General features: G+C 40.0%; 2 protein-coding genes across 4 annotated transcripts in view; one reads left to right on the top strand and one right to left on the bottom strand.

Moving 5' to 3' along the window:
- The window catches only part of igf2bp2a (insulin-like growth factor 2 mRNA binding protein 2a), a 77,112-nt gene extending 63,434 nt beyond the window's left edge, over positions 1–13,678 (top strand). For 2 of the 3 annotated variants that reach the window (XM_033617164.2, XM_033617167.2), the window contains exons 9-16: positions 788–923; positions 4,582–4,719; positions 5,246–5,317; positions 6,079–6,201; positions 8,878–8,952; positions 9,153–9,284; positions 9,475–9,588; positions 13,314–13,678. In XM_033617164.2, coding sequence (XP_033473055.1) covers positions 788–923; positions 4,582–4,719; positions 5,246–5,317; positions 6,079–6,201; positions 8,878–8,952; positions 9,153–9,284; positions 9,475–9,588; positions 13,314–13,412 — 889 coding nt within the window. In that variant the 3' untranslated portion in view covers positions 13,413–13,678. The remainder of the gene's footprint in view (positions 1–787; positions 924–4,581; positions 4,720–5,245; positions 5,318–6,078; positions 6,202–8,877; positions 8,953–9,152; positions 9,285–9,474; positions 9,589–13,313) is intronic. The other variant, XM_033617165.2, reaches the window with a different exon arrangement.
- A 5,115-nt stretch (positions 13,679–18,793) lies between these two features.
- tmem41aa (transmembrane protein 41aa) lies at positions 18,794–26,954 on the bottom strand. The gene is made up of 5 exons (XM_033617176.2): positions 26,660–26,954; positions 24,627–24,777; positions 23,793–23,954; positions 22,553–22,691; positions 18,794–20,822 (listed from the first exon to the last, which is right to left on the bottom strand). The coding sequence occupies exons 1-5, from the start codon at positions 26,833–26,835 to the stop codon at positions 20,602–20,604; spliced, it is 849 nt and encodes a 282-aa protein (XP_033473067.1). The 5' UTR covers positions 26,836–26,954; the 3' UTR covers positions 18,794–20,601.
- Between the last annotated feature and the right edge of the window lie 289 nt (positions 26,955–27,243).

Below are 27,243 nucleotides of genomic sequence, written 5' to 3'. Positions count from 1 at the left end.
GATAGATTTACCTTTCGCCCAATACTCAATTTGAAATAAAAAAAAATCATTAAATAGTCACAATAATTAAATTAATAAAATAAAATAAATAATAACAATAAAATTATAATAATAGTAATAATAATTAGAAAAAATGTTATTATTATTATCATTAAAATACACAGAATACCTTTTATTCAATTCCTTTTAAGTCCTTATATAACAAAAAAAAAGATAAAATAAAAGTCACAATAATTAAATTAATGAAACAAAATCAATAAATAATAATAATAATGATTATCATAATATTACTACTACTATTTAGATGTGTCAGCTGTTGTAGTATGGAGAGTCTGGCAGGGATACGGAGGTGGGGGCACTGATGTCATTGCTGCAGGCGGTGATTGTTACCAGGGAGAAGACATGTCTGTGTATGTATGTATATACATTACGGCGGTTTGTGTTCAACTGAAACTTGACAGACTGGTTGGCGGAGGCATACGACTGTGAGACAGTAATTCTAGTTTTAATCTGTGTCTTCTTCCTCTGTGTCCTCCAACTTTATGGAAATACTGCAGCAATTTGCTTGTTAGCTGAGCAAGAAATTGTTATGTCAATTTCTGGTGGTGATGACGCATCCCTCAACAACACTTGAGTTGGATAAACACAGAGAGAAGAAGCTCAATTAAAAGCAGCTCAGTCATATCCACCTTCTGAGGAAACAGTCAGCAGAATGTGAGCGTTTCTGTTCTCCATATTTGTAGTTGCAAATGCATATACTTATTTCTGTGTGTGATCTCCCTTGCAGGTTACATGAATTAACTTATTACAACCCTGAGAGGACCATCACGGTGAAGGGCTGCTTGGAGGCGTTGATTAAAGCCCAGGCGCAGATCAGTGGGAAACTGAGGGATGCCTACGAGAATGACGTTGCTGCTACACACGTAAGCCGAGTTTGAAGGTTACCATCTGCAGGCCTCTTGAACGTTGAGTGTGTATGTGTGTGTTTGTGTGTGTGTGGTTATGATCTCAGGTTGACTCACACAGACTGACAGGTGAACAACGAAGAGGGAGCGATGATATACAGCAGGATGATGCCGCCTCCCCCATTCAGTACATGTTACCACCAGCATTAGTAATCCCCGTTGTTGTCTGCTTGGTAAATGGATAACAGTAAACGATCGCTGAATAGCTCATCAGCGAGTGTTTGAGCACAGCGTGTCTGCGTACGTGTGTGTGTGTGCCTGTTCCATGAAGCCTCTGACTCACACTCACTTCCCCGCTGTGTGTGTCTGTGCTCCTGCTGTAACACACTGCGTTTCCCAGCATCCATCTGATATCTGTAGGCCGCTCTCATACCCAGCTCCTCTTTCACACTGCTGCCCCAATGACATCACCAGTGCTGCAGCCAGCCAGAGAGGTCAACCTCAGAGGAAGAGAGATAGTGATGATGATATCACGTGGTGCACACTCCCTATAACACAGATGAATGCTGATAAAGTGTGTTTGCTGTCATGGTGATCAACTGCAGCTACTCAGAATTAGAGCCCTAGTGTCTTTGTTACTTTCACACGAGCTGCCAGTGTTCTCCCTCGTCTCAATCGCCCAAATATTGGCTGCGAAATAATCATCAAGAAGTACCACGCAGCATGCGGTTAAATTGTACTGGCTGGTGAGAGCAGTTCTGGCACCTGTCGGGCTGAGCGCCGGCTCTACAGCAAGCGGTGAGGGCCATCTAGCGTGACACTGTGGACATTACACAAAACTTTCTGGGAACAAGGAAGTGAAAGGAGGCCGCGTGTCTCTTCATGGACATGAAACCAGAATAGCTGACTTGACTTTGAGGGAGAAATATTTCTGTCGTGCCATCACAACAGCAAACAGAGCTATTTTCAAGCGTTGTGACAAAGCATTTTCCACATCATCCAGTGGGTTGGTAAACGGTTTATTCAGCTGAAGAAGTAGGAGAACTTTCACCACCCACAAAGGAAACACTTGACCCTTTATTTTATCTGTAAAATTTAAAATCATCACATTTGGAGAAACATGGTTTTCATTGGACAGTAGAGCTGCAACCAACTGGTGATTAATCTGTCAGTTATTTCTTGAAAGTTATTTGGTCTGTAAAAAAAAAAGTGTTGATCAGTGTTTCCCGAAGTGTCTTGTTTTGTCTACAACCCAAAGATAGTCAGTTTACTGTCATAGAGGAGTAAAGAAACCAGAAATATTCACATTGAAGAAGCTGGAATCAGAGAATTTTGACTTTTTTTTTTTTTTTTTTTTTTTTAAAAAATCAAACTGATTAATCCATTTTGAAAGATTAGTTTTATAACACTTTTAAAAGGAGCAGTCTACACAACGAACAACTAATTATTTTCATTATCAAACTGTTAATAATTTGACATATGAAATTGTGAAAAATGCCTGTTAGTATTTCCCGCAGCACAAGGTGACATTGTCAGACATTGCTTGTTTTGTCACAACAATGATCAAAACCTGAATATAATCAATTTAGCATAACAGAAAACAAAGAAAAAGCAGCAAATGCTTCTATTTGAGAAGCTAGAACCAGATAATGTTTACTGTTTTTGATTAATTAATTATCTTTTTTTATTGTGCAATAAGACATTTACAAAATGAGTGAAGACAATTACATAAACAGACAAACAAGACAAACTCATCACGAGTTGAGACGTCTGGGTATGCAGTAAACAATGTGTGTGTGGTCGAGGTAATGGGTGGGTGGGATTGGTGTGGGGGAGTAGGCTGAAGGACATAAGACATCCTGTATATGTATATATATATATATATATATATATATATATATTCCTCCTCCTCCTTTTTTTCTAGCTTACAGAAAGACAGTAAAGAAAGAGAATTAATTAATAATCTGAAAGATACTTCTGTTATCAGGATTGTTGGTTTCTCCTTGGGACATATTTTAATGTCTTACACTAAAAGAATATTTCACCTGCATTTGTGTATTAATTACTCAGAGCATTACCTTGAATTCCTGTAGAAAACTTTGTTATTCTCCTATGACTCCACGGTGAACAGATAACCCCAAAAAGGCGAGCATTCTTCATAAATTGAAGTCCTTAGGGGAAACTATATATCAAAACATCCTTTACAGACTCTCACACAACTCGTGCAGTGTAATATAATTATACAATATAACCCAGTCTCATTCATTCAGTCGTACACACAGGTCATTTTGCTGGTTTTCCTTTAAAGGTGATGTACAGAAAAACATTAATATACAGCAGTGAGATTAGACTGAATCAAGCACCTTTTCTTTGTTATTTAAAACAATTTGATCAAAAAACGTTGCTTACAGTAGAAGGAGACATTTGTATGTTCTCCTAATTTTTTTCTTTCTTATTAGTAGTCAATTTTCTAAGCGGTGCTCACCAGTGCTGGCCCTGTGCATAGGCAGTATGGGCGAATGCTGAGGGTGCCATCAGTCATGGGGTGCCACAAATAGGGGAAGGAGAAAACAACACAACACATAACTTTTACTATTCTTTACTAATACTGTTACTAGTATTATTTTTGAGATATTACATAAAGCCACAACAACATAACTACACCCTCCACCCTCCCCAGCTCGTAACACTTTACCTGCTTTCTGGGGGAAATGGGTGAGTCATCTGACGTCATGTGAACCCCGAAACACACTGTATTGTTAACACGTCAAAATGACAAGAGCTCCCTGGTGCCTACTCAACTACCACTGCTCTACTGAGAGGAGTGTATGTGGAGAGAAAGAACATGACGTCAGCAGGAGGAGAGCTAGTTATTGTTACCTCTAAGCAGCCAGTGGCTACACAAACAGCTCACCGAGGTTGCATTGATTTACACTGTGAAGCGTTCAAGCTCTGTTCACTAAAAATGAGTATTGGGCAAAGGTAAATTAAAACGTTCTCACGATGTGTTCAATTCAATCTTGTAAAAATGTTGCATTTGGTGAGAAACTTTAACAAATATAGCTGTTTGAAGGAGAAATTTGTTGATGTTCTCACAGCACTAAAAAATAGTAAAAAGGTTTATTGCTAATTTTTTAAAAAGATGTTTTTTGTGTGAAAGACGCTTATGTTAATCGTTGTTTTATAAATGTGTATTATTGAATTTGTGCTCATTCAAAGGTAGTGTAATGAAGGACTGAGTAACTTTAAAACTGCGCTTTTTTTACTGTGTAGATTTCTGTTTCCCTGGCATAGAAGAAGAATAAATAACAACAAAAAAACAAAAGAAATACCAATATATAAACATCAGTATTTGCTGTTGGCAAAACTCGTCCCAGTATTGGCCCAAAATTTAAAAATCGGTGCATCCCCAGTTGAATTAGAAAGTTACCTTGTACATTTTATTATTATTTTACAATGTCATATATCACTTAGGGCACCAAATGTGCAAGGGTCGACACGGGTGCCAGGGAATATGACGACTCTGATCTGTTCCTCCTCAGATCAGCATGTTTTTCCTGTGTAAATTGTTAAAAAAAAAAAAACATAAATAGAGCCTTAATAAAGTCTTAATTAAATGTTCTTTCTTGAAAGTTTTTAATTCATGGCTAAAATCTGCCTCTCTTCTTCTGCACAGCAACAGGCCAACCTGATCCCAGGCTTGAACCTGAATGCTCTGGGCATCTTCTCCTCTGGTCTGCCGGTGCTGCCCCCTGCTGCTGGACCACGTGGTGCAGTGCCCCCTGTGGCGACAGCAGGATACAACCCATTCTTAGTGAGTTTAACCTCTTGACACAACCATGAAACATGGTGGAAAAAAAGACATTTAGATTATGCTTCTTCCAGAGAGGCCTTACCGCTGCTGGTTTTACCCGCCCAACGCAGCGATGCACGGCCCCTGCAGGGATTAGTTTTGACTTGATAAAGCAATTTGTTTCCAACACGTGGTAAACCAGGTTTCCCCTGAAGTGCTTTTAGAAAAAACAACACAGTGTTGACTCAGGTCTTCCTGCATGATGTTGTACACAGTTTGAAACAACCAGAATTCCCCCATCTTCTCCAGAGATGAGTCAGTTTGTCTGTAAAACAAAGTCTCCACTCATTGCCTGACGAGGTCGAGCCAAAGTGGTGTGAGACAGTGTGTGAGAATGCATTTGCGTGCTTCGTAGTCAAGAAAGCTAGTGTGTGATTCACTGTGAGTTTATGCCCTGAAATTCCCCCTGACAAGAGCTTGAGTTGTGCATGTGTCTGTAAATGTGCGCGTTTGTGTGCCATCTGATCGGTCTGCTTGTCACTTTCAGAGTCACTCTTCTTCACATCTCAGTGGCCTGTACGGGGTTCCTCCAGCAAGTGCCATCACCCACCAGCACTCAGTATGTTCCCTAAAATCTGCACTACAGTCAGTGTTGCCTTGGTGATCAGAGACGTGACCACTAATTTCTTGATTTTTTTTTTTGTGACGCTAGATAGATATTTTAATAGTTGAGGGTTTTTTTGCACACGAGAAGCTCAGAAAAAGCCTCAAGCTCAGGATGTAGCAGTCTACCAAGTGGTTGTGCTGAGGAAAGTCTCTCATTGCAAGTGACTTACATGGGAGGGACTGCTACAGTATCATGAAAAAGAGGAAGACATAATACTAATGGACAGGGAGACATAAATAAGAGACCACAACAACCTCCCAGTCAGCGAACAGTGAGTCTGGCATTCCTGTGTACCATCACCCAGTCACCAGAACACCACAAATATTTCTGGAAGGGGACTTTTCAGCCCAGAGTTGTGCTGTGGCTCATAAAAAAAATTCACTTCATAAACCTCGAGTACATGAGTGTTACCATGCTAAGAAAAACAAAAACATAGCGCAACCATTGGGGCTTAATAGCAAATATTCCATTCAGGCCCAGCCAGAGCGGGATGTTTACCTAAAGAGAAAACCCTTGAAGAGAGCTCAATTTAGCCTTCCTTGCATGTGGTGTCATCGTTGTTGGCTGCTCTTCAACTATCTGACGAGTCAAATCAAATTTCTGCAACTGTTTAAAGCCGTTTTGAAATGTTTTTCTCCGCCACAATCAGCAGCAGAGTTGAGAAAAAGTGGAGCGAAATATATTTCTCCTTGTGGTCTTTTTCTTTTCTCCAGCAACAGGCTCCAGAACAGGAGGTTGTCTACCTCTTTATTCCATCTCAGGCAGTCGGGGCCCTGATCGGCAAGAAGGGCCAGCACATCAAACAACTCGCCCACTTCGCTGGAGCTTCCATCAAGGTGGGTTTGTCAGCGTCAGTAGAGCGCTGGCTTCAGTTAGGAAGGAGGGAAAATGGTGGTCAAAACCATCCTTGCGCCGCATTCTTTGAAGCTCCACATCGAGAGTTAAGGTGAGGTTAACAAGTTGGCAGCCAGTGCTCGCTGAGTCAGCAGCGTGTCACGGACCACAGCTGAGGATGTTAGTTATTTATGGTCAAAAAAGGACATGACTAGTGAGCTGAGCATTTCAGAAATCCCCTCAAGCCCCGTCTGGAGAGGTGGGACAGCTGGTCAGTGAATTCTCATAACGTAATCTAGAGCTATTTATTTGTAGGAATTTGTAGACTTCTCAGATGATTCACAGGGTTCCCGCGAATCCTTTAAAAGTCCTGAAAGGCACTGAATTAATTACTCTAACAATGAGGTTTTAATTGGTATTAAAATGTCTTACATCAATCTTTCAAAACTCTTAAAAATACAAAGACATGGGAAGTAGGATTTTGTGGGACTTTTTTGTATTGTTAAATCTCAGTACAATTGGTAACATGTTTTTAAAAATAATTTATTGAATGCCTCTCACATTAACGAGCGCAGATCAGGAAAGTGGAACCAACAACACTTGTATTTTGTTTCCGGCAGGATGCTCAGAGCAGAAGATCCACTGTCTGCTAGCTAGCGGTCACTGCACCCTGGATGCAAATTTGCATTTCCTTAGACTCTGCCTTACTCTGCCTCTGATTGGCTTACCCTGCATTCTTACCCTAACCAATCTCACTCCCCACCCAGACTGCAACACCCACAGTGCAAGAAAGAGGCCACCACAGGTCCTTTATTCCAGCAGCAGTCAGACTCCTACACAAGACAGCATGACATGATATAATACCACTGTTGTCTCTGTCTCCATCACCCACCACTTACAACACAACAGCTAATTTGCACTATTTACCCTCAGGTTATATATATTTTGTGTTTATCAGGGTGTCAACAGGTCCTTAAAGAGTCTTAAAATGTCTCAAGTTAAGTTTTCTTAATATAAGGCCTTAAAAAAGTCTTAAATTGTGTTAAATTCAGATTTGATGGGTCTTAAATATTTTCAATTACATCACCATGAAAATCTCTGCAGTCTGACAGACCCAATGACTCTTTACAATCGCAATAATAAATAGCAGCAACAGCAATGAAATTATTTAACACATTGAACTTAAACTCACCCATCATTTTTCCTTACTGTTCATTTTGAACTGACATCAGTGTGTTTACTTGGAAAGAGTACTTACACATGTGTTACACACATACACGTGTACATATAATGTTTATTTCCATTGCAGGTGTGGTCTTAAAATTTCATACAAGGTGGTATTAAAAATGTCTTAGATTTAACTTTGTTATATCCGTAGACACCCTGGTTTATTTATAATCATGCATATTCACATCATATGCACATATCCATATTTTTTATATTTATATTGTGCAACATGGCTGTGCAGTTTCCTGCTGTGCAATGTTACCACCTACTGTGCAGTAATATTTCTAAACTGTATTTCTATATCTTTAAATATCCTACACACCATGTGAGTACATCAGTTACCCTGTGCAACTTTCAATCATAAACATACAGTATCTGTATGAGTGAAAGGTGTATATACATAGTGTATATCGATTTTATATTATTTTATTTTTATTTTATCCAACTTGTATTTTTGTAATATTGTCATTCTTTTTGAGCACTCAATTACTTTTTTATGATTTCCATTTGCTTCTGACTGCTGCTGTAATGTGTGAATTTCCCTGGTGTAGGATTAATAAAGTCTTATCTTATCTCTCTTGCCTAAATCTAACCAGCCCAACCAATAAAAACCAATGAAGGCAATGAGTACTAACCAATCAGAAGGAGAGTAGGGGGAGGTCATACCCTCACTATCATAGAAAACGCAAATTTGCATCCTGATCAACATGGGAAAGTGCAAATTCATTGAAATTTGTCTATTTAAGCAACATTTTGTGGCATGACTGAAATTGCTACAGAGTAATGCATATGAGGCGCTATGTATTTTATGCAAAAAAGTTTTTCAAGCTCGGCACAGTGGGAATCAGTGGGATCCCATATGCCGAGTGAGAAAACAGCAGGTATTTCTCAGTTCTGTTTTAACCTCGTCTCCACCATCTTTGATACCAGCACCAGGGTCAGCAGCAACAGATCTCTGAGCAACACTCAGGTGTACGCCTACGCAGAAAGCAGAGGTGCTGTGGAGCCTGAACACAGTGACAAAACACCAATCATACAAGTCAAAAGAAGGAGCAGGAAACCCACTGTGTGTTCCAGTGCCCATGCTACCATACTGTATAGTATGCCAGAAGAAGATTTAGTATGTCCCAATACATAGTATGTCAAATGCAGTTTGCCAGAAATACCAGGATGCTCTACTACAACTGGTTGCATTTTGCAGTATGCAAGCCAGCATGCTTTGCTGGCTACTCTGACCTCTGTCTCTGGTGAGCTCAGTAAATGGCATTTTGTTTTATCTCCATTCTGAGTGGCAATATAAGTCTTTAAAAGATGTAGGAGCTCTGATTCAGCACTGAATGACCACAGAGCAAGATCACCAGCTTTTGGACACATTTTCTCCCTATTGTCTTCATAACCCTCTGTGTGTGTGTGTGTGTGTGTGTGTGTGTGTGTGTGTGTTTGTGTGTCAGATTGCTCCAGCTGAAGGCCCAGATGTTCCTGTGAGGATGGCTATCATTACTGGACCCCCAGAGGCTCAGTTTAAGGTAAAAAAAAACATAAATGTGTGTGTGTGAATATACATCAAAATTAAGTTATTTAACACTGAAACTGTATGCAACCATATGAAACCGCCACTTAAGATTATTATTAAATTTGTCCTGTATTATAGTAAACAGCCGTGGATGACTGTGTGTCCCCGTTTTCCCCAGTCTCTCCTTGCCTCATTCCCTCCTCTGTATTCCAGGCCCAAGGTCGGATATATGGGAAGCTGAAAGAGGAGAACTTCGTCTCACTGAAGGAAGAGGTCAAACTGGAGACGCACATCAAGGTTCCCTCAACTGCAGCTGGCAGGGTCATCGGTAAAGGCGGCAAGACGGTGAGTTGATGTCTGAACTGAACTGAATTTTAATTAAGGATGGACCTTACTTTGACACAAGCATCTAGTAACACCCGGTTTGCTTGGGTTCATCACGGAGTATTTCAGTTTACTTTAATTTGTCAGTGAGTAATGTAAGTGTGTTTAATAAATGAGGCTGGAGGTGAAATTCAAAAAAAAATTTTTTCAGGTAAACGAGCTGCAGAACCTTACGAGTGCTGAGGTCATCGTACCGCGGGACCAAACTCCAGATGAGAACGACGAGGTCTTTGTGAAAATCAGCGGGCATTTCTTTGCCAGCCAGGTATGTAGAACACATTTGAAGGCTCTGTAAACCAGGTGTGTCAAACATATGTCTTTGCATGCCTGATCAGTCCCTCCAGGATTTTGCAGACTTTTTGGGGGATTGTTGCAGCCTAAAATGCCTCATTTCAGGGCAGCTTTTCTTAAAAAATTGTGATACATGATGCGACGACTTTAGCCGTTTTTTTGCAATGAAATTGCTGGAGCTAGTAAAGACAGTTGCAAAGACAGTTGCAATTTATTCGTATAGTTTGATAAAAATCAAAGGAAAAGGAAACTTATTCCAGGGACAGATGACCATGCATATTTAACCTAACTCACCTTGATTCCGTTCAGCTCTTGCAATAGATCTGGATGCAACAGCAACAGCCTCTGTCATAGTGATTTGTCTTGTCTGTTATCAACATGTTACATCCATTCCCTGGGTGTGTTTTGTGGTGGAACACACAGTGCGAACAGTAAACCCTCGCTTTCGTGCAGAACATTAGCCTTGCACGGTCTTAAGCAGTAATTTTTGTCGGTAAATGTGAGACGCTCCTGTTAGACATGTCTGCATCTCCACAAACAGAGACAAGGAAGTTAGTCTGGTGATGCTGTGCAGCCGGGGGAACGCTACGATTGGTGAAACTGACAGGAAATTACGATAATCGGTTAAATTTGTGGAAAAGTTGAGGTGATAGGACAAATTTCAAGGTCATGCAGAATTCATGGGAACTGGTTGAAACTGTGTGAAGTGTTGTAATTGCAACATCCTGGAGGGGCTGCCTACTCACGCACTTGTGAAGGCTAAGAGGTGTCAGGAGCAGGTTAAACAGTGAGTAGCCTGCTTCATGTAACATGCTCCCTCAGAGGCTTCTCCACCCTGACCAGAATACCGTTCTCTGAAAAAACAATGCATGCTTATTGTGGTTATATTTAAAGATATTGAACATTATGCAAAATATTGTCAACCAGCTTCAGTACAAAATCAGGCGTCTATCTTAAAACAATATTGGTGGAACCACATTGCTGAGACAGTGCCACAACTTTAGATTTGTAAATGGTTTGTAAGGCAGGGGGAAACTTAACCTGCTTCCTCAGTAGCTTCCACTTTAGTTTGATGTGGTGATGTCAGCATTACGACACAGGAGAGGAAATGTATGGAAAAATGAACATGGAGAGACAGTGAGTGGCAGACTGACTGAATGTGGAAAATCTGAGACATATTGCTGAAGATATTTCAGGCTGTTCATCATCTGTTATGCAAGAGGATGAAGATTTCAGAGTGTACCTGCACTTCTTTACACTAAAATAAAAAGAAACTTCAGGAGTTGTTGTTATTTGTAGGTTAAAATGCAGTAGTTTTACTGGTCTGACTCACTTGAGATCAAATTGGGCTGTATGTGGCTCATGAACTAAAATGAGTTTGACCACCCTGCTGTCGATAAACACAGGTGTTGTCAGTCGTTTGGGCGGGTTGGTTTGCCGATGTCAAATACAGTACGTGTACCAAAAGAACGGCTGCATTTTTTTATTAACGCAGTGGCAGCAGGGTGTCACATAGGTGGCGCGTGTAGAGACAGTTACAAATAGAACAAGAGGAATGTGACAAAGTCATGCATGTGCTGGTAAAACATATGATATGTGGGTGATCAAATGTGGGTGAATTTATTCACAAGATTTCACAACAAAAATTCTAATCTGTGCAATTAAACCACAGAGCATGGAGGTGTATCTTTCTCTTGAGAAACTTTTCCTCACATGTCTTTGTGTCACTGTGTGCTCGTCCTGGCTTCCAGGCTGAATCTGCAACTTTGGTGCACTCAGTTTTCATTTCAGTCGTCACTGTTACTCGGTGTGCACCAGCTGGACTTAAAAGTTGGCCAATTTATGAAGCCTTAGAGCTGTAACAGTCAGATAATATATGCAGTCTGTACACACCCACACAGTTTAGACCTGAGAGGAGGGCAAATCATCCAGAAACTCAGAACACCTGTGTGAGTGTACCATGACTGTGTACTATCTGTTAACTAAAACTATATCTAATTTTGTGTTACTATGTAGCAGTGTATGTGCAACAACATTCAACTGAAATAGAAATTTTAAAAGTAAATGTACATAAATAAAGTTAAATTATTATGTCTTACATGAGTGTAGTTGACACATGTTATTTGGCTAATTAGACCTCTGCTCAGGTTAAAGGAAAATGAAAATTATATGGTGTCATCAGACGTCATGCACTAACATGAATTATCAAGGTGTAAAACTGTCAGTCAAGCCCAGTGTGAATGCCCACATGCTCCTGATAAAGGCTCTAATTAATCAACACAAGTGAAAACACCTGTGTGTGTGTGTGTGTGTGTGTGTGGACTTTGCCTTTAAGTAAAAACACCTATTCATAGCATTCTGTGGTAAAACTGTGTTTATGTTTAATGACACCTTTGAAAGTGAGCCAGCTAGATACAGCTACTGTTGGCATGTGTACTTTCATGATACAATATATAATATAGAAAATACTTATTTCTAATTACCTAGCAGGACCCAGGGAGCAGGAGTTTCACCCACTTTCCAAGCTAGCTTGTTCTTCTCTAGCCTCAGCCTGGTAATGCATTTTCTTACAAAAGATTTTTCTTTAATTATCTTAAAGTTTCCAATTCCAGTTGTGTATTTACTACAGTACTGGCTGGTATGAGCATATTGTCAATTTAATTTTAAATTATTTTTTGACAGAATGATCCCAACTCTAGGTCCACTTACTGTAATAGAACAGATCTGGAGCTTTCAACCACATCACTGTGGCTGAAATTCTAAAATAGCATGCCATTTAGTACGCTGAAAAAGTATGGGATTTTTTAATAGTAAACCAATAGTACATGTATTGCGTTCTATTTCTGATAAGGTATTACAGTTTGCAAACAGTAGACACCACGGAGGCATAAATATCCCACACAACGATGCTGTAGTGATGACGATGTTCATAACATAAAACAATTTACACAGCTCTATAATAATAATAATACTTCAGTTTAAGTGTAAGTGTAAGATTTCACTTTGCTAGGTATAATACATTTTTAAATTTATTTTTAAATTGATGTAGAGCTGAGGTTGGCATGGGTTACCATGGTTATGCATCTTCAACCAGCAAGAAGGCTCTCAAGGATAAAATTGATCAATTATATAAAATACTTAATCGTTTCCTTGGAGGCTCTCAGGAGGTGGCGTGGTAATAACAGCACAGAGCGTCTAAAAAGATACAAACTACTGTTACTATACACAAAAGTATGTTTGACACTAGTACACATATTGAGTATGTGGTGCGTAGTCTGTGATTTTGGATGCAGCAGTGGTCTTTATCAGTGTACAGTTTCCTAAGTTGAAATGGAGATAGATCTGTTTACAGATCAGTAAAGGTGCTATAGATGAAATCATAAGAGCTTTGAGAGTTGAAGAGAGTTTGCATGTCAGCAGATTCATCTATGTGACTACTGAGCAACTCCATGTGATAGTGAAGACTGTGTGATGTGGTGTAAAGCTCCAGAAGGAGGTGGTGGAGTGAGTTGGGACTGTTTTGTCATAAAAAGGTGACACTTATCTGAATTTCCACAGAAGAGTTCATCTGAATTGCTTCACATAAAGGATTTAACTAAATCAGTCTTTTTAATTGTCACATTTTTGTTGAATTGTCCTTTATTCCATTTGTAATGTATCAATTAACACCTGCTCCTGCATGTGACGTCTCTCCCACAGACTGCACAGAGGAAGATCCGGGAGATCATTCAGCAGGTCAAACAGCAGGAACAGAAGCACCAGCAGGGCGCCGCTGTGTCACCGTACCACTCCAAGTGACCAGCGGGGTGGCTCAAGTGGGCGCCAGCCAATGAATGTAGCCCTCCCAAATGGACAGAGACCTACCCAGACAAAGGCCAAGGCCAAGGGGGACATGCAGGGCAGACCAGCAGCACCGGGATCAAAACCAAAGAACTTCACTAGGGGGGAAACAAGTGAGAGCCAAAGGCTGAGGGCATTGTGTGCACTGCCAGCCCTGTGAGAGCAGATAGAGTGGGAGAAATCGTACTGATATAATATAATAAAAAAAGACCAAAAAAAAAAAATACAAAAAAATACAAGAAAGGTGGAAATGGCAGAGGATTTGGGAACTGTTGTCTTCACAGTTAAAAAGGTTAACAGGAAGTAGAATGTCGCCCTGCATAACGTTATCTCTTTAGTTGGACTAACATAGGCCTAACAAACTGATAAAGCAACTGTATTAACACGAGCGTATACAAGGCATTGTGATTGATATTTACGGTTAGAATGAGAGCGAGTGACAATGGACGCCCTCTCTCACAAGAGTTTGAGATATTCAGATTGCAAGATTAAATATCCTTAGCAGTATTAACACAGAGTAGAAACGTATATTGATACACACTGAGATTGTGCACTGTTATTTTTCTACCAAAATGACAGTACAGCTTGGTGTAGTTTTTTTAATATTTTTGCTTGTTCCAGAGATTGATCGGGCTGTGATGGCCACATAAAGTGGTTTCCCTTGTTTGTTCACATTATAGGCCACTGAAATCAAAAAGAAAAAAAAAACCCTATAAGTAAATATGGTGAATGGTTCTGAGTCTTTGTAACAAGCCTGTGTGTGTGCCAACGCAAAAGATAACGTCCCTTTGAAATGTCTCTCACCATTCATATCTGATGCAACACTTCTTTTTTTAAATTTACTTTCTTTTTTTCTGCTAATTTCTGCTTCACTTTCTCATCACTCTCTCTCATCTGGCATTGTGTTGGTTTTTTTTTAAATAGGATAAAAATATGTCATCAAGAAACACTTTTTTTCTGTAGCCTTTTGATAACATTGAACTGACTGCCACTTTCACTCAACAGAGGTTAAATGCAACAGAGGGATTTATTTTAAAACCAGTAAACTGGTATCACTCCCATGCTTTATGGTAGATGTACTATATCTACAGTCATGCTTGTCCTGATGTAAAAAGAATAATCAAGTAATGCCTCTAAAGGCATTCCCCTCGACGATCAGAGCTAAAATTGACGTCTTAAAAAAACATTAGTGCACTTTGCAGTCATTTTGAATGTGCACCGCCACACGCTCGGCCTTATGAGGACTTCAGGGCCGACACAAGATGTGAGCCCAGAAAGGGGATTTAAGGGAGGGTGCAGACTCGTGGTGTGTGGAGTGGCAGTAAGGTAAAGTTTTAGGGTTAGAAGGTGGGAGTTGGTTGGGGTGGTGGGGTGGGGGGTTTATGGGGAGGCACTGTATGACCTGTGGTACACACACAACCGCAAACGTGACCGCAGCCGCGTTTGGCTTTAACCCTCTCTTGTCAGGGAGCTTTCTAAAACGGCATGACAGCTGTGAATGTACAATATGCAGCCTTTTTAGAAAAAAATCACCCCTGCGGTGTCCAGCAGGCCGGGCCAGAGGCACAGACACACAGATTGTCATTCTCACTCTCGCTCTTTCTTTCTTTTCTTTTCTTTTTTTTGGTTTTAATTTGGCGAGCTGGCCGACCGCTCTGTGAGTGCGCTGGACACGCAGGTCCTGGTGTCCCTTTGTGCTTTACTTTGGAGACCATGGAAGCTTGTTGCCTTATTTTGTCACCTTTCAGACATCACCCATCAGCTTCATCTTCCAGACGCAAGGTTATTGCCAATACGCACAGCTTCTTCCGTGTGTGTGTATGTGTGTGTACGTGTGTGTGTGTGCGTGCGCATGTGTGTGTGTATATATATATAAAAAGAGAGAGTAATATTTATGAATCTATTTTTTTCCTATTTTGTGATGAGAGCTATTGATAAGAAACAAAAAGAAAAACAAAGTCCTTTTCTTTTTTTCCTCAGTGGGACACTGCCATATTATTTTGAAGGGAAGTGTTTATTTTCTTGAAAACTAGACTATGAATAATAATATAAATGAAAAAAAAAACCTGAAAAAATAGGAGAACAGTAAAGTGAACCACCGCGTTAACTTTGGTCAGGATGTGAACAGTGCGCATGTCAGTATTGTGATCTACCTCAGGCTTCAGGGTACCTCAGTCCAATCTTTCATTTCCCCTTTTTCCACATTTTGTATGCCTTGTTAACTGATCATTTTGAGCGTTTTTAATTTTCTTTTTTAATGAAAAAACAAAAAAGAACAAGAGAAAAGATCTTCAGTAATCTCGAAAAACTCTTCAGGTCCAGCCGACTGGTGAAACTTTGTAAACCGTAGTCAACTCTGTTGGACTGTCTTTGCCTGGACGCCATACAACCTCTTAATGATACACGTCAAAAGGATTTCCAAGTACATTTTTTGTTAGAAAGGAATGAAGAGCAGGATCTAAGGGGTACATACCTGCCCGAAGTGGTTCTGAATGTGGATGCTGTGTACTGATTTCACCATCAAAGAAAGAAAAATAAGATACGAATCAGTTGATCGAAACAGAAACTGTACCTCCTGTTTTTCCCAACTGTACCTCCAGGTTTTTTTTAGACTTAAAAAACAAAACAAAAAAAACAATGAAGTTTATTCACTTGTGAAAAAAAAAACAACTTAATTTTTCTAACAACCCAATTCAATCTTACCAGCTCTATTTGATAACAGCATACTCTGGGGTTGATTTGAAGAAAACACAAAGCTGCAAAAATACACTGACGGGACTCTTGAACATGGTGTAAAAACCCTAGTCTTCTGTGTAGAATGTAGAACAACTCTAGTCGTTGAAATGTCACTGTGTACGACAAGATAACTGTATATCTGTAAACATGTACAATAGAGTCACACATAAATGCATCGTTCTCTGTCTCTCTATAACACTTATCGGTCTGCACCTGCGTTGGGAGAGATGGTGGGAGACGTTTAGAGCGTCACAGCTTCCCTCAAAACTGACCTCTAAATGCTTTTCTCATCAGTCTACCGATTTTATTTTTTGTTGTGCTGTACATTTCAGAATTACCTCTCAGAATCCAAGGCTGACTTTAGTTACTAAAACCGATGTAGGGCAAAAAGAATTAAATAAATGAATGAAATAGTGAAAGTTAGTGTTTGTCTTTGGAGTTCTTTTAACTGTCGAAAGCTGATTTGTACTTTTTTCAAGGGCAGACTTCTTGTTGTCATCAGATGAGATGGATTGTTTTTGTCCCAGTGAACACAGACTAGCAGTGCTAAAATAAAAACATAAAAAAAGGTCTATCAAACTCACACAATGCCTGAGGCTGTTTCAGCGAGCCTCCCCACAGCCGGTACAGTACCTCATACTGATGATAGCTCACCAGACCTGATTCAGATACCCTGACCTTACCCACACGAATGCAGTACGGTGCTTCTACTCGGACGCGTGACTCCTGTGGCGGTCTGCTTCACTGTAGTAGGGCATGTCGTGGAGAAAAACAGCTTTTCACAGTAGCACTGGAAATTGTAGTTTGTCACTCATGGTTTGTTGACTTGTCAGGAGTAGCTTTTTAGGGCAGTTTTTGAAGTTGAGGCTCTTTTTCTTGCATTGCGGAGGACTCCTCAGGCCTCTGTCGCTCGTGTTTTTGGCTCTTTACACAGTTAAGTGCAGGTTTCCCTCCAGCTGGTTTGGTTTCACTGTGGTGTCGTGAGCTGCCTGGTCGTCGAGACATCTGTAAGCCGACCGCAATCTGAGGCGAAACTTGTCGAGATGATAGTAACCTTTTTCTTTTTTTTTTTTAATCTTCCAAGGATTGGTGTTTCTAGGTTTTGTGGGGTGTTGCTAGACATTAATATTCAGTACCAGAAAACCACAATTACACACATCACTAAGGGTGTACTGTGTTGTTAGTCATATCACATGGTGGTTGGATAGCTTAGGCTTTTTTTTCTGTTGATCTGGTTTTCTTGTCATTTACACTGACTTAATAATGTAGTCTGGAGCAGTAGCTGGGATTCTTTGCTTTAATATTCATTCCTGTTAGATCACTACCGATTATACTAGCTGTTAAATTGTGGTTGAAAAATATTCTAGCTAGGATTTTGAACAGATTTGGGAATCAGAATGGCAAAACAACTCAGCCCCTCCAGGATGTTGCGATCACAGCAGTGAACCCAAATTCAACCAAACCCTGTGAATTCTTCACGACTCTGGAATTTTGTCCAATCGCAACGCAACTTTCCCGCAAATTTAATCAATCACTGTAGTCTTCCATGAGTCCCTAAATTCACTTTCTTGTTTCTGGGTGTGAGGTTGCAGATTCGTGCAACACATACGTCACATTTACTAACAGGAATTACAGTGAAAGATCGTAGAAGGCGATTCCCTGATGTTCTGCATGAAAGCAAGGGTAAAAAAGTTTTGCACCAAGTGCACAAAACCCAACCAGAGCATGGCTGAAACACGTAGACAACAGACAAGACAACTCGTCATGACAGAGGCTGTTGCATCCAGATGAATAATGGTAAGATAGATTAAATATGCAAGGTTACATTAGGTAACGTAACAAAAGTCTACGTCACAAAGTCACACAAACAGTGCGGTTTTAGTCTCTCTGGAAAAGTTGCCTTTGATTTTTAATGAATTACACAAAGACATGCAACTATTTTTTGCAAAAAAAAAAAGGCCTTAAAACACTGCAGCATGCATCGCACAATCCTGGAGGGACTGATAATGAATCTGTGACATGCAAAGGAGGAGGGTTGACAGAGTATCCAGGTCTGATTAAATTTAGAAAAAGATGATAAATCTCGTTCTGCCTTTGCAACTGAACAGAAAAAGAGGGCATTCAACAACCATCCAAAAATTAATGAGAGTAGCTGAGGAAGGATTAAGTAAGTCTGTTTGGATGTATGCAGAACCACAGCAGTGTTTTTTGTCCTGTCTTGTTAAATGGGAAAACACAAAGCATTGCATGAGACTGTTGTAGGCGATCCAGTATGTACTACACTTCATATAGCACTAGACTTTCAGTAGTGGTTTTAAATGGATCCATTTCTTAACTGCATTTCACCATTTGGGATATTCCTTTTGTTTCCTCGGTAGGTCACAAACCCTCGAGTCCTACATTTCCCACGGGCCAAAAGGTCCCAAACACCTCAAGGTAATCGGTGACTGTGTGCTTGACAGACATAAGATCCATTTTTTTAAATCCATCTCGTGGATCCATGCCTTTCTGGTAACAGCCACGCTGTTGTTTTGAGTTGTGAGTGAACTGTATTGCTGAGCAACCTGGATCTGAGCAATAAAGACTATTTGAAAAAACAAATGCTGTTTTTTTTTACGTTTACAGTTGTTTTATCAAGTTTTTTTGTTTCTGAAATACAAAAAAAGGTCAGACGCACCACAAATGTACATTACACTAAAAAGAATTTACATCTTTCAAGAAACAGAAAGCTGACATTACATTTTACATCTTAACCGGCACAAAGAAAGAGCTGTAAAGTAACACTTTGCAGCGTTGGAGCAGTACAGTACAAAAGACACACAGAGCGTGAAAAGAGGCAGCAAAGAGAAGCAACATTAAGGCTTGATTTAACAGAAGCCTCACATTGCCTGAACGAACTGCACATTCACTTTCAGATAAGAATCCGGCTGATTAGATATCATGACATTTAGTCACATAAACCATGATGTAATTCAGCTGGTTGCTCAAAAAGACTCCGAGGCCAAATTACACAATTTGAAAAACTTGGAGATCAGACAGAGTTTAAAAAGAGTACAAATTGTCCAACGCATTGTATCACAATTATACTGAAATTGCAAAACGTGTTTGTCGTACAAGAAAAACACAACTTCACGTTGTATAATAATGCTGCAAATATGATACCATAGAAATAGAGTGAGAGTAGAATGGACATTTGCATTCAAATCCACAAACATCTACATCTGTACCGTTGCCAGTGCAACGGTACAGATGTAAATGTATGTGTACTGTTGCCAGTGCAATTGTTGTAGTTTGTAAACTTCTATATACTTCCGGCAAGTTGCTAACTCACTGACGTGAGGTTTTGCATTAACGATCAAAAGCAGTGGAGTAATATGTTTTCGAAAAAGCAATCCATTACTTTTAAAATGTCACCATAACCCTGTTTCTTTTTTGGCATCATTTACTTGTTTGTTGAAAGATGATGTACTGTAGCTGCCTCTGCAGAAGGAGTGAGAGCCGCTGCTCAGTGGACAGCTGAGAGGCGGAGACCGCGGGGATAAACAGTGTCCAGCTTAGCATGTTTTCACATCTAACTCAGTGAATTAAGGGTTTATTTCAATCAAACGGAAGCTGGTGATTGTTGGAACATAGGACCAACTACCTAGATGCCTTACAATGAGTTAACAAGGCCATGAAGCTAATGATAGTTCGGTGAAAGAGAGAAACTTGGACTGGTGTACCACTGTATTTTTATGTTTAGGTCAAAATGACGTTCTCAGACAAGACTGTGAAACATGTTACTGCCCCACTGACGTGTTGTCACCATTAATATCAAAAATTGCCATTTTTGTATTTGTCAAATGACCACAGCAATCAGTTCAACGTCCTTTCTATTCACTCTATTTCTATACAGTATATGTATTTAATTTACGAATAAAATAATGCACACAAACCCCAAAAACAATCTTCTGAACCATCCAGCCACAGCAAACATGAACAGGCCGTTACATTAACTGTTCCACAAGTCCATGTTGGAGGTAGAAGTTTGAAACACTGCATGACAGGCACTTGAAACACAACTCTTACTATATGATAATAGTCAGCAAAGTCTCCTCAAAATCCTTCCCTCTCTTAACTACATTGCTGTACATTCAAATATCTATATACATATACTGTGCATGCTGTGCCCACAAAGGTTGCGGCACAGAAACACCAACATTTGGTTACACAGAATACATGGCTTTAAACACTGACTGCGCCAGGCTTATTTCTCTCTCATCTCCTGTTGGCTCCAGAAAAGTGAAGCACTCCAGATATAAGACGTGTATGGGGGCAAAGTTTTTCTGAAGAGTCGCCTCTTTAAAATACATTCAGCCTTGAGGGCAGAGGGCATCAAAGCGCCAGGGAACAAAATCATTCCCAGAACAAATCATTGGACCTTCTTATCTGTGATGAGTCCGTTCTGTGATTGCACATCCAGTTTGAGACGCTTCTGACTGAAGCGGCGGATAAGGGCGCCGGGCAGCAGAGCCATGCAGGCGATGGCCAGCAGCTGCAGCAGCCTCTCCCAGGAGAACAAGTCGTCCAGCGACGACACCTCAGACAGCATGACACCCGTCTGGACACAGATGAAGTTGTACGGCAGGAGACCTTTAAAAGCAGAGCAAACACGAAATTGCAGTGATTGTGTGGAGCTTTAATTACAGCGTTGAGAGATATGCTCAATGAATACTTTAAATCTGAGGGCACGTGATGAAAACATGTCTACATATCTGCAATTTGAAGCTTTGTTAATCATCACTGTTTGCTTTGAAACTCATTAACAAAGGTCACATGTTAAAACTAACTATTTAATAGAGGGTAAATACAGTTTGTCACTTTAATTAGCATGCAATCTAAGAAGAACACACAAAGTGGGTTTTTCATTATTGATGGAGGTGGATCTGAAGTATTTGGGGTGCTTTCACACCTAAGCAACTTGGTTTGGTAAAAAAAATGAACTCAGGTCTGTTTGTCTAGTTAGCACAGTTCATCTTTTAAAGCACTTCTTAAAACGTATCTGCTTAAAAAGCCTTTTATTGGGGTGCCCACTGTCCCACCTGGTAGAGCAGGTGCCCCATATACAAAGACTATGTCCTTGTTGCAGCAGCTGTGGGTTCGATTCCAACTCCAGCCCATTGCTGCATGTCATTCTCTCTCTCTCTCTCTCTCTCTCTCTCCCAATTTCAAGCTAGACTTTCCTATCTAATAAAGGCAAAAAGGCCCCCAAAAAGTCTTACAAAAAAATTATAGAGCCTGTTATTAATTTTAACACACTGTCTATTTTAACATGTCTTATATGATTGTTTTTATTGGTGGCATTTATCTTTATAGCTGGGGTTCCTGTTTCTTTGTAATTCTTGAAATTACCTGATTTTATTTGTCTAAATGCTGCAGTGTTTAAAATCCAGCTTCAACCATGTAAAGCACTTTGTAACTTTGTTTTGAAAAGTGCTTTATAAATAAAGTTTATTATCTGGGCTGGTGTGAAAGTTGCCAATCAAACCCTGGGTGGGTCTCGGCCCGCCACTCTGGTGCGGTTCGTTTGTGGGGTGAAAGCAAACGAATGAACCACAGAAGTTCATGAAAGCAGATGTGATTTTAGCGTGATTTGAAAAGCTTAACTACTGATAAATCCATCTGTCAATAATGGAACATGTTCAGGAATAAGGACATGTATATAACCTATTTAATCTAACCATTTGGTAATCATGGAAACACATATGCACGTAACATGGGTATTTTCCCTGTTAAAACTTCTGTGTTTTTATCTGACAACTTTTTCTGACAACTTTAAAACTCCATTTTAAAGTATGTGACAGTAAGCCATCAGTAATAAGCCCCAAATCATTTCTTGACAAGATGCCTCTTTTTCATCCTGTCTCTACCTGCTAACATACCGCTAATTTGCAATCTACAAAAACATAATAATAGCACTCACAATCTGTTATTTATTTGTAAGCTCTTTTTGACACCAAAGAACACAAGTATACACATCAGAAGCATTAATGTACTGCATAAACTTCTCAGTCAACAGAAATTGACTTCCCCATGCTTGTCCTGATGATGCAGGATAACAATCACCAAAACTGCCCAATCAAGTTAGTTACCTGTCAGTGTGAACAGGAACCAGACCAGAGCCAAAAGCAAACCATGTATCCCTTGGTCTGCGACCAAATGAGCTGAACTACAGGTGTGAAAGCACTTTTATGGTTTACAATATTTATCTGGGGGAACCCAAAAATAAAAGTGTCTGTGCTGTTTTGACTTAGAGGGAGAGCTTCCTCAGTACTTGACTTACAGTGTGATGAATGTGTGTCATGTGATCCATGTGTGCTTACCAATGAAGACTGAGCCGAAGAAGAAGGTGATGGGGATGTTGACAATCGGGGCAGACATGTTCAGAAACCAGTTGGGAGTCATGGGAAAGAATCGCAGGAAGAGCAGAAAGAAGAATAAACAGTCCTGGTTATCCTCGACCTGGGGGATGAAGATGAGATGTTAGAAACTATGAAGAAACAGTAGCATGTTTCTTTTTTGTGATTTCTCTTTTGAGTGACATGTTATGTCACACTGTATTTCTGATACTGTAATTTTATAATCCAGCAACAAATGACCACATTAACTCAATGTGAAGCTTATTATCAAGAACATGACAAGAGTTGTTTGATTATTACACCATAGCAGTTGGTGAATAACACTGCAAAATGAAATCTATTATCACCCGTGGTAGACTTACACATAATAATTACATGTGTAAGTAGAGCTCCCAGGTCAGGAAAATATAAATAACTTAATATTCTAAATAGAGGCATTCATTTTCTGAGAGCAGCATCACCTCCTGTTCACATAGGTGCCATGTAAACACACAAATGTTTCTGACTAAATGATGAAATATTAGTACATGACACATCCTGGGGGAGGTGATAAAACTGGGAAATGTTTATTTATACAACTACCAAGAAGAATGGCAACGCGCCATGATCCACCTCACACACAAACTAGCAGCACAGCACTGGATTACACATGTGCTGCGGTAACTTCATTCATCTCACACACTGATTTAGCGTAGCACGTGCAACATATAGACCAGTGTTGCACTGTAAACTAGAACGAGTGAGTGAGTGGGGCGGAGCTGGAGTGTGAGAGAGGACAGACACATTCTGGTATGCGTTATGTAATGCAACTTGACCCTTTATCGATATAGACAGTGTTGTCTACATTTATATCTTGCTTCAAAATATATCAATATATCATACATAGTCATTATATTGCCCAGCCCTGTTAAATGTTTGGGTGCTTTGTTTACTGTTACACCCCTCGTCTCTATGTGCTGTTGAGATGAGATACACATTGCAGTGCTGTCTTTAAGGGTTTATATGTGATTTAGACATATGGGCCAGTGAGGTGAACCTGAGATCAATATGGTCTACGTCTGACTTTAGAAGGCATCTTTACCGGGAGATTGATATGATAATAATGATTGTTAACACACCTGGAAGAGCCCTTAATTGTGGAGACTTAAACTTGGTGCATCAGTGCTTTACATGTTCACAACTATAATAGATGTCACAGATTTACCTTCCTCTGTAGCATGGAGACTTTATCAGGGAAGAGATTAACGATGTAGTGCTTTCCAAAGGCCTGGGACAGGAGGTAGCACATCGTGGAGCCCACAGTGGTGAGCACACAGGCGAGCAGCAGTCCTTCATATGGTCCAAATATAGCTCCTGCTAAAATGTTCTGCACAGCGACAATTTGAGAAGGCCAGGTTACTAGACATCATCAATAATACGTGTCTGTAATGATCAGCTCTGATGCGCACAGCTACTCTTCCTGGGAGAGGAGAGAAAGACTCTGTGATCTAACTTTGGTTTTAAAGTGTAAGATGTTGGGTGTCACTTTAACCAGCAGGTGGTGTGTGGTTGAGGTCTCTTCTCTGTGCTGCACACACAGTTGTGAAGATTAAACTCATGTAGGTGGGGAAGAAAAACTGTCACAAAAAACTAAGACTGCTGACACACAAAAGGAAGTCTGAGTCTTTGTTTTTTGAGCTAGGTGAATATTTTTATCTTCTAGAAGTAGAGACCCAAGCTGCACACCAACATGCAGGACAAGTGCTATTTCATTTTTCCTTAAAGTACATCTTGCATGCAAGCCTAATTTCCTCTACAGCCACCAGACTAGGTAGTTGTTGTTTTTTTAGCAAATTTAAATCTAAGTGTCACATTTTTATGCCAAACGTAAAAAAATACTGGGAATTCTCACCCATGGACTTTAAAGTAAATAGCTTTAATCATATTTTAACACATTCAACATAAGAAATGTCAATGTCCACTCTTTTTGTCTTGTACACAGTGCCTGCCTTCTTATCCAGCATAAGTACAGATGACATTTGAAACGGTTTTACTTTACCAGGAAGGAGGATCCAGGAATAGCAAAGGACTGCTTATAGAGATATGCACTACTGAAGAGCAGCAGAACATATCCAGTGTGCTCTGTCTTGTAAAACTGCAGGAGTTCAGCAAGTTCCCTCAGCTCCTCCAAGTCTGAGGGGAACTTCAACCTGCGAGAACATCCATACTTCAGTTAGTCACATTTGTCCACTATGGACAAAAGTTTAAACTGTAAACAACAATATTTCAATATTGACACAGTCAAATAAGTACAAAATCATATGTAATACAGTCAATCAATTTATCTGATAATCAATTAATCATTTAAGTATTTTTCAAAGCAAATACAAATCATTCCTATTGTTTTTGATATTTTGTAGACTTAATAATTATTTAACCAATGATTAGTTTCTTTTTATATGAGCAAAATAACTCTCCTTTGATGGTATTAAGTGCATAAATTCAAATACTTACTTGTTATTCTCGATTCAGAGCTGAACAATTTGAGTTTTTGGCTTCTGGTAAGTATGAGGACTGCAGTTAAAACTTTTGCCTAAAACTTGTGTTGGGTTAGCAGCTATGTTGTTGTAGTTAAATAGTGGTTTTATTCTATTACACAACTGTGCTGTAGTCAATCAACAAAAATTTAACATTATTTTGAAAATCAAATATTGTTGTTGTTTTTTTTTTCCCAGCAAAACCTGCTGATTTCATGATTCTTAAATGCAAGAATTTGACGCCTCTCTTTGTCATACACAATAATAAACTGAATAACTTTGGATTTTTGGACTGTTAGTCAAATAAACACACCATCTGAAGATGCCACCTTGGAGTTACACAGGATGAGACGCAGGGCATTTTTCACTATTTTCTGCCATTTTATTGAAAAAAAAAAAAAAAAAGATTGATCGATTAATAGAAAAAATAATGGGCAGTTTATTAAAGAATGAAAATAATTGTTAGTTGTACCTTTACAATTGTGTAATGTAGCAAATATGCTAACTTACGAGCTGCTTTCTAAATCTCCTAGTGGTGGGTCACACATATAAAACTGCGTCAAAATGTCACACACATCCCGTCCTCTGTCCTGTCTTGCCGGCCATCCCTTTCATACAGATGTCGTTTTGGTGCAGTTACTATCTCCACTGCTGGCCTATAGATGAGACAACTCTGTCTCCCCATTCCGTAACTGTACCTTTATAGAGAACGGTGAGGTAGCATAACAGTGGCAGTGTAATGCACAGTTCAGAACTGCTGAAACAGGCAACTACCTGCAAAGCGCCATTCTGCAACATTTTTAAAAACCTGCCGGTTCACACCAATGCAACTACATGAGTCGATGCATCATCTCTATGCAACAACTCTCTGTACTTCCCTTCTGATCTTCAGCCTCTCAGGCTTATTTTGTGGCTGAATATAATTTGTATCTTCTTAAAATATGAATGAGGATAGTGAGATACTGGCTACGGTTGCATTTGCTGTAATGATGAAACGGCAAAAAACATAGTTTACACTGCTGCAACTTGCCCCTGTAACGGTTTTGTCTCTTCATGAATCATTGGTCTGAACGGCACTTAAAAGGGGCTAGTGATTGCTTATACTGCCTGAGCACTCACGCACAGTGTTTCCCAAAAAAAGGGGAAATGGGTGTTACAAAGAATAAGGAAGAATGGAAAGGGAAAGAAAGCAAGCTGACTGTGAAAATATATAAATAAATAAATATCAAAAGGTGCTTGAGGGCAACATTTATCAAGACAGGAAGGGCAGGGGGCCCACGGAGACTGCTCATGCATGGGGCTCAGAAAATGGTGCTACGCCACTGCTTTACCACACTGTAGTGTATAAAATTACTCATGACTGTATTCTTGGTTATGTGAGAGAGAGAAGAGTGAGAGCTAACGTTACATGAAGGAGAGACTGGGTAAGATGGGAGCATGCTACAACATTATTAGCGTGCGTTGGTGATGGCATCGTTTCTCTTATAATACAGTTGAGAGACTTAATATACTTTCTGTTCTCCGGCTGAGAGCTACTAACGGTGCCGTCAGTTACCTGCTGGGCTCCTCGGAGCTGTCAGCGGGCTGCTCGGACTCCGCTGTCTCCACATGTTTGGTCTCAGCAGCTGGATGAGGACGTCGTCGCGGTGCCGCAGGAAGGTACAGGGACAGTGAATACAGGTACAAGCTAGCTGCGGCAACAACAACGACTAGTCCGACAAGTGAGCGCATATTCCTCACTTTGTTAGGCACGGATACACCTCCTTGTTGTCAGTGGGCTCTACAGAAAGACAAGTAATGGCCAACCATCGGCTGTTGATGGTCCTTCTTCTTCTTCTTTGAGGTTTAACGGCAGCTGGCATCCTCGGTGTTGCTTTACTGCCATCTTCTGGAGGCAGTTGACTCCTACAGTTTCCGGTTGTCTACTACTCGCCACACTTACTATAATATCTGAATTTAAATATGTAACATTATTATTCTGTAATCACACTCTACATTCAGATAGCAGAATTAACGGTATATTATTAAATTAAGGGAGCAAGACAGCGTTTTGTTTTCTGGCTCCACACCAAACGGGGGCGCTAATGCTCTGGGTCGTTGACATCAACCGCCAGTAGAAACCAGAAAAAGAGGCGACGA

Source organism: Epinephelus lanceolatus, chromosome 14, assembly GCF_041903045.1.
Source record: "Epinephelus lanceolatus isolate andai-2023 chromosome 14, ASM4190304v1, whole genome shotgun sequence".
Lineage (NCBI taxonomy): Eukaryota > Metazoa > Chordata > Actinopteri > Perciformes > Serranidae > Epinephelus > Epinephelus lanceolatus.
The sequence above is the reverse complement of the archived record's forward strand: the minus strand, read 5'-3'. Positions and strand labels throughout refer to the sequence as shown.

Bases quoted from the DNA above. Each gene is read 5' to 3' on its own strand.
- tmem41aa (XM_033617176.2), bottom strand. From the start codon at position 26,835: ATGCGCTCACTTGTCGGACTAGTCGTTGTTGTTGCCGCAGCTAGCTTG. The intron at 24,778-26,659 runs GTAACTGACGGC...ATGTTCTCGCAG, and splicing joins AGCTCCGAGGAGCCCAGCAG to GTTGAAGTTCCCCTCAGACT. The intron at 20,823-22,552 runs GTAAGCACACAT...CTGCTTTTAAAG, and splicing joins CTTCGGCTCAGTCTTCATTG to GTCTCCTGCCGTACAACTTC.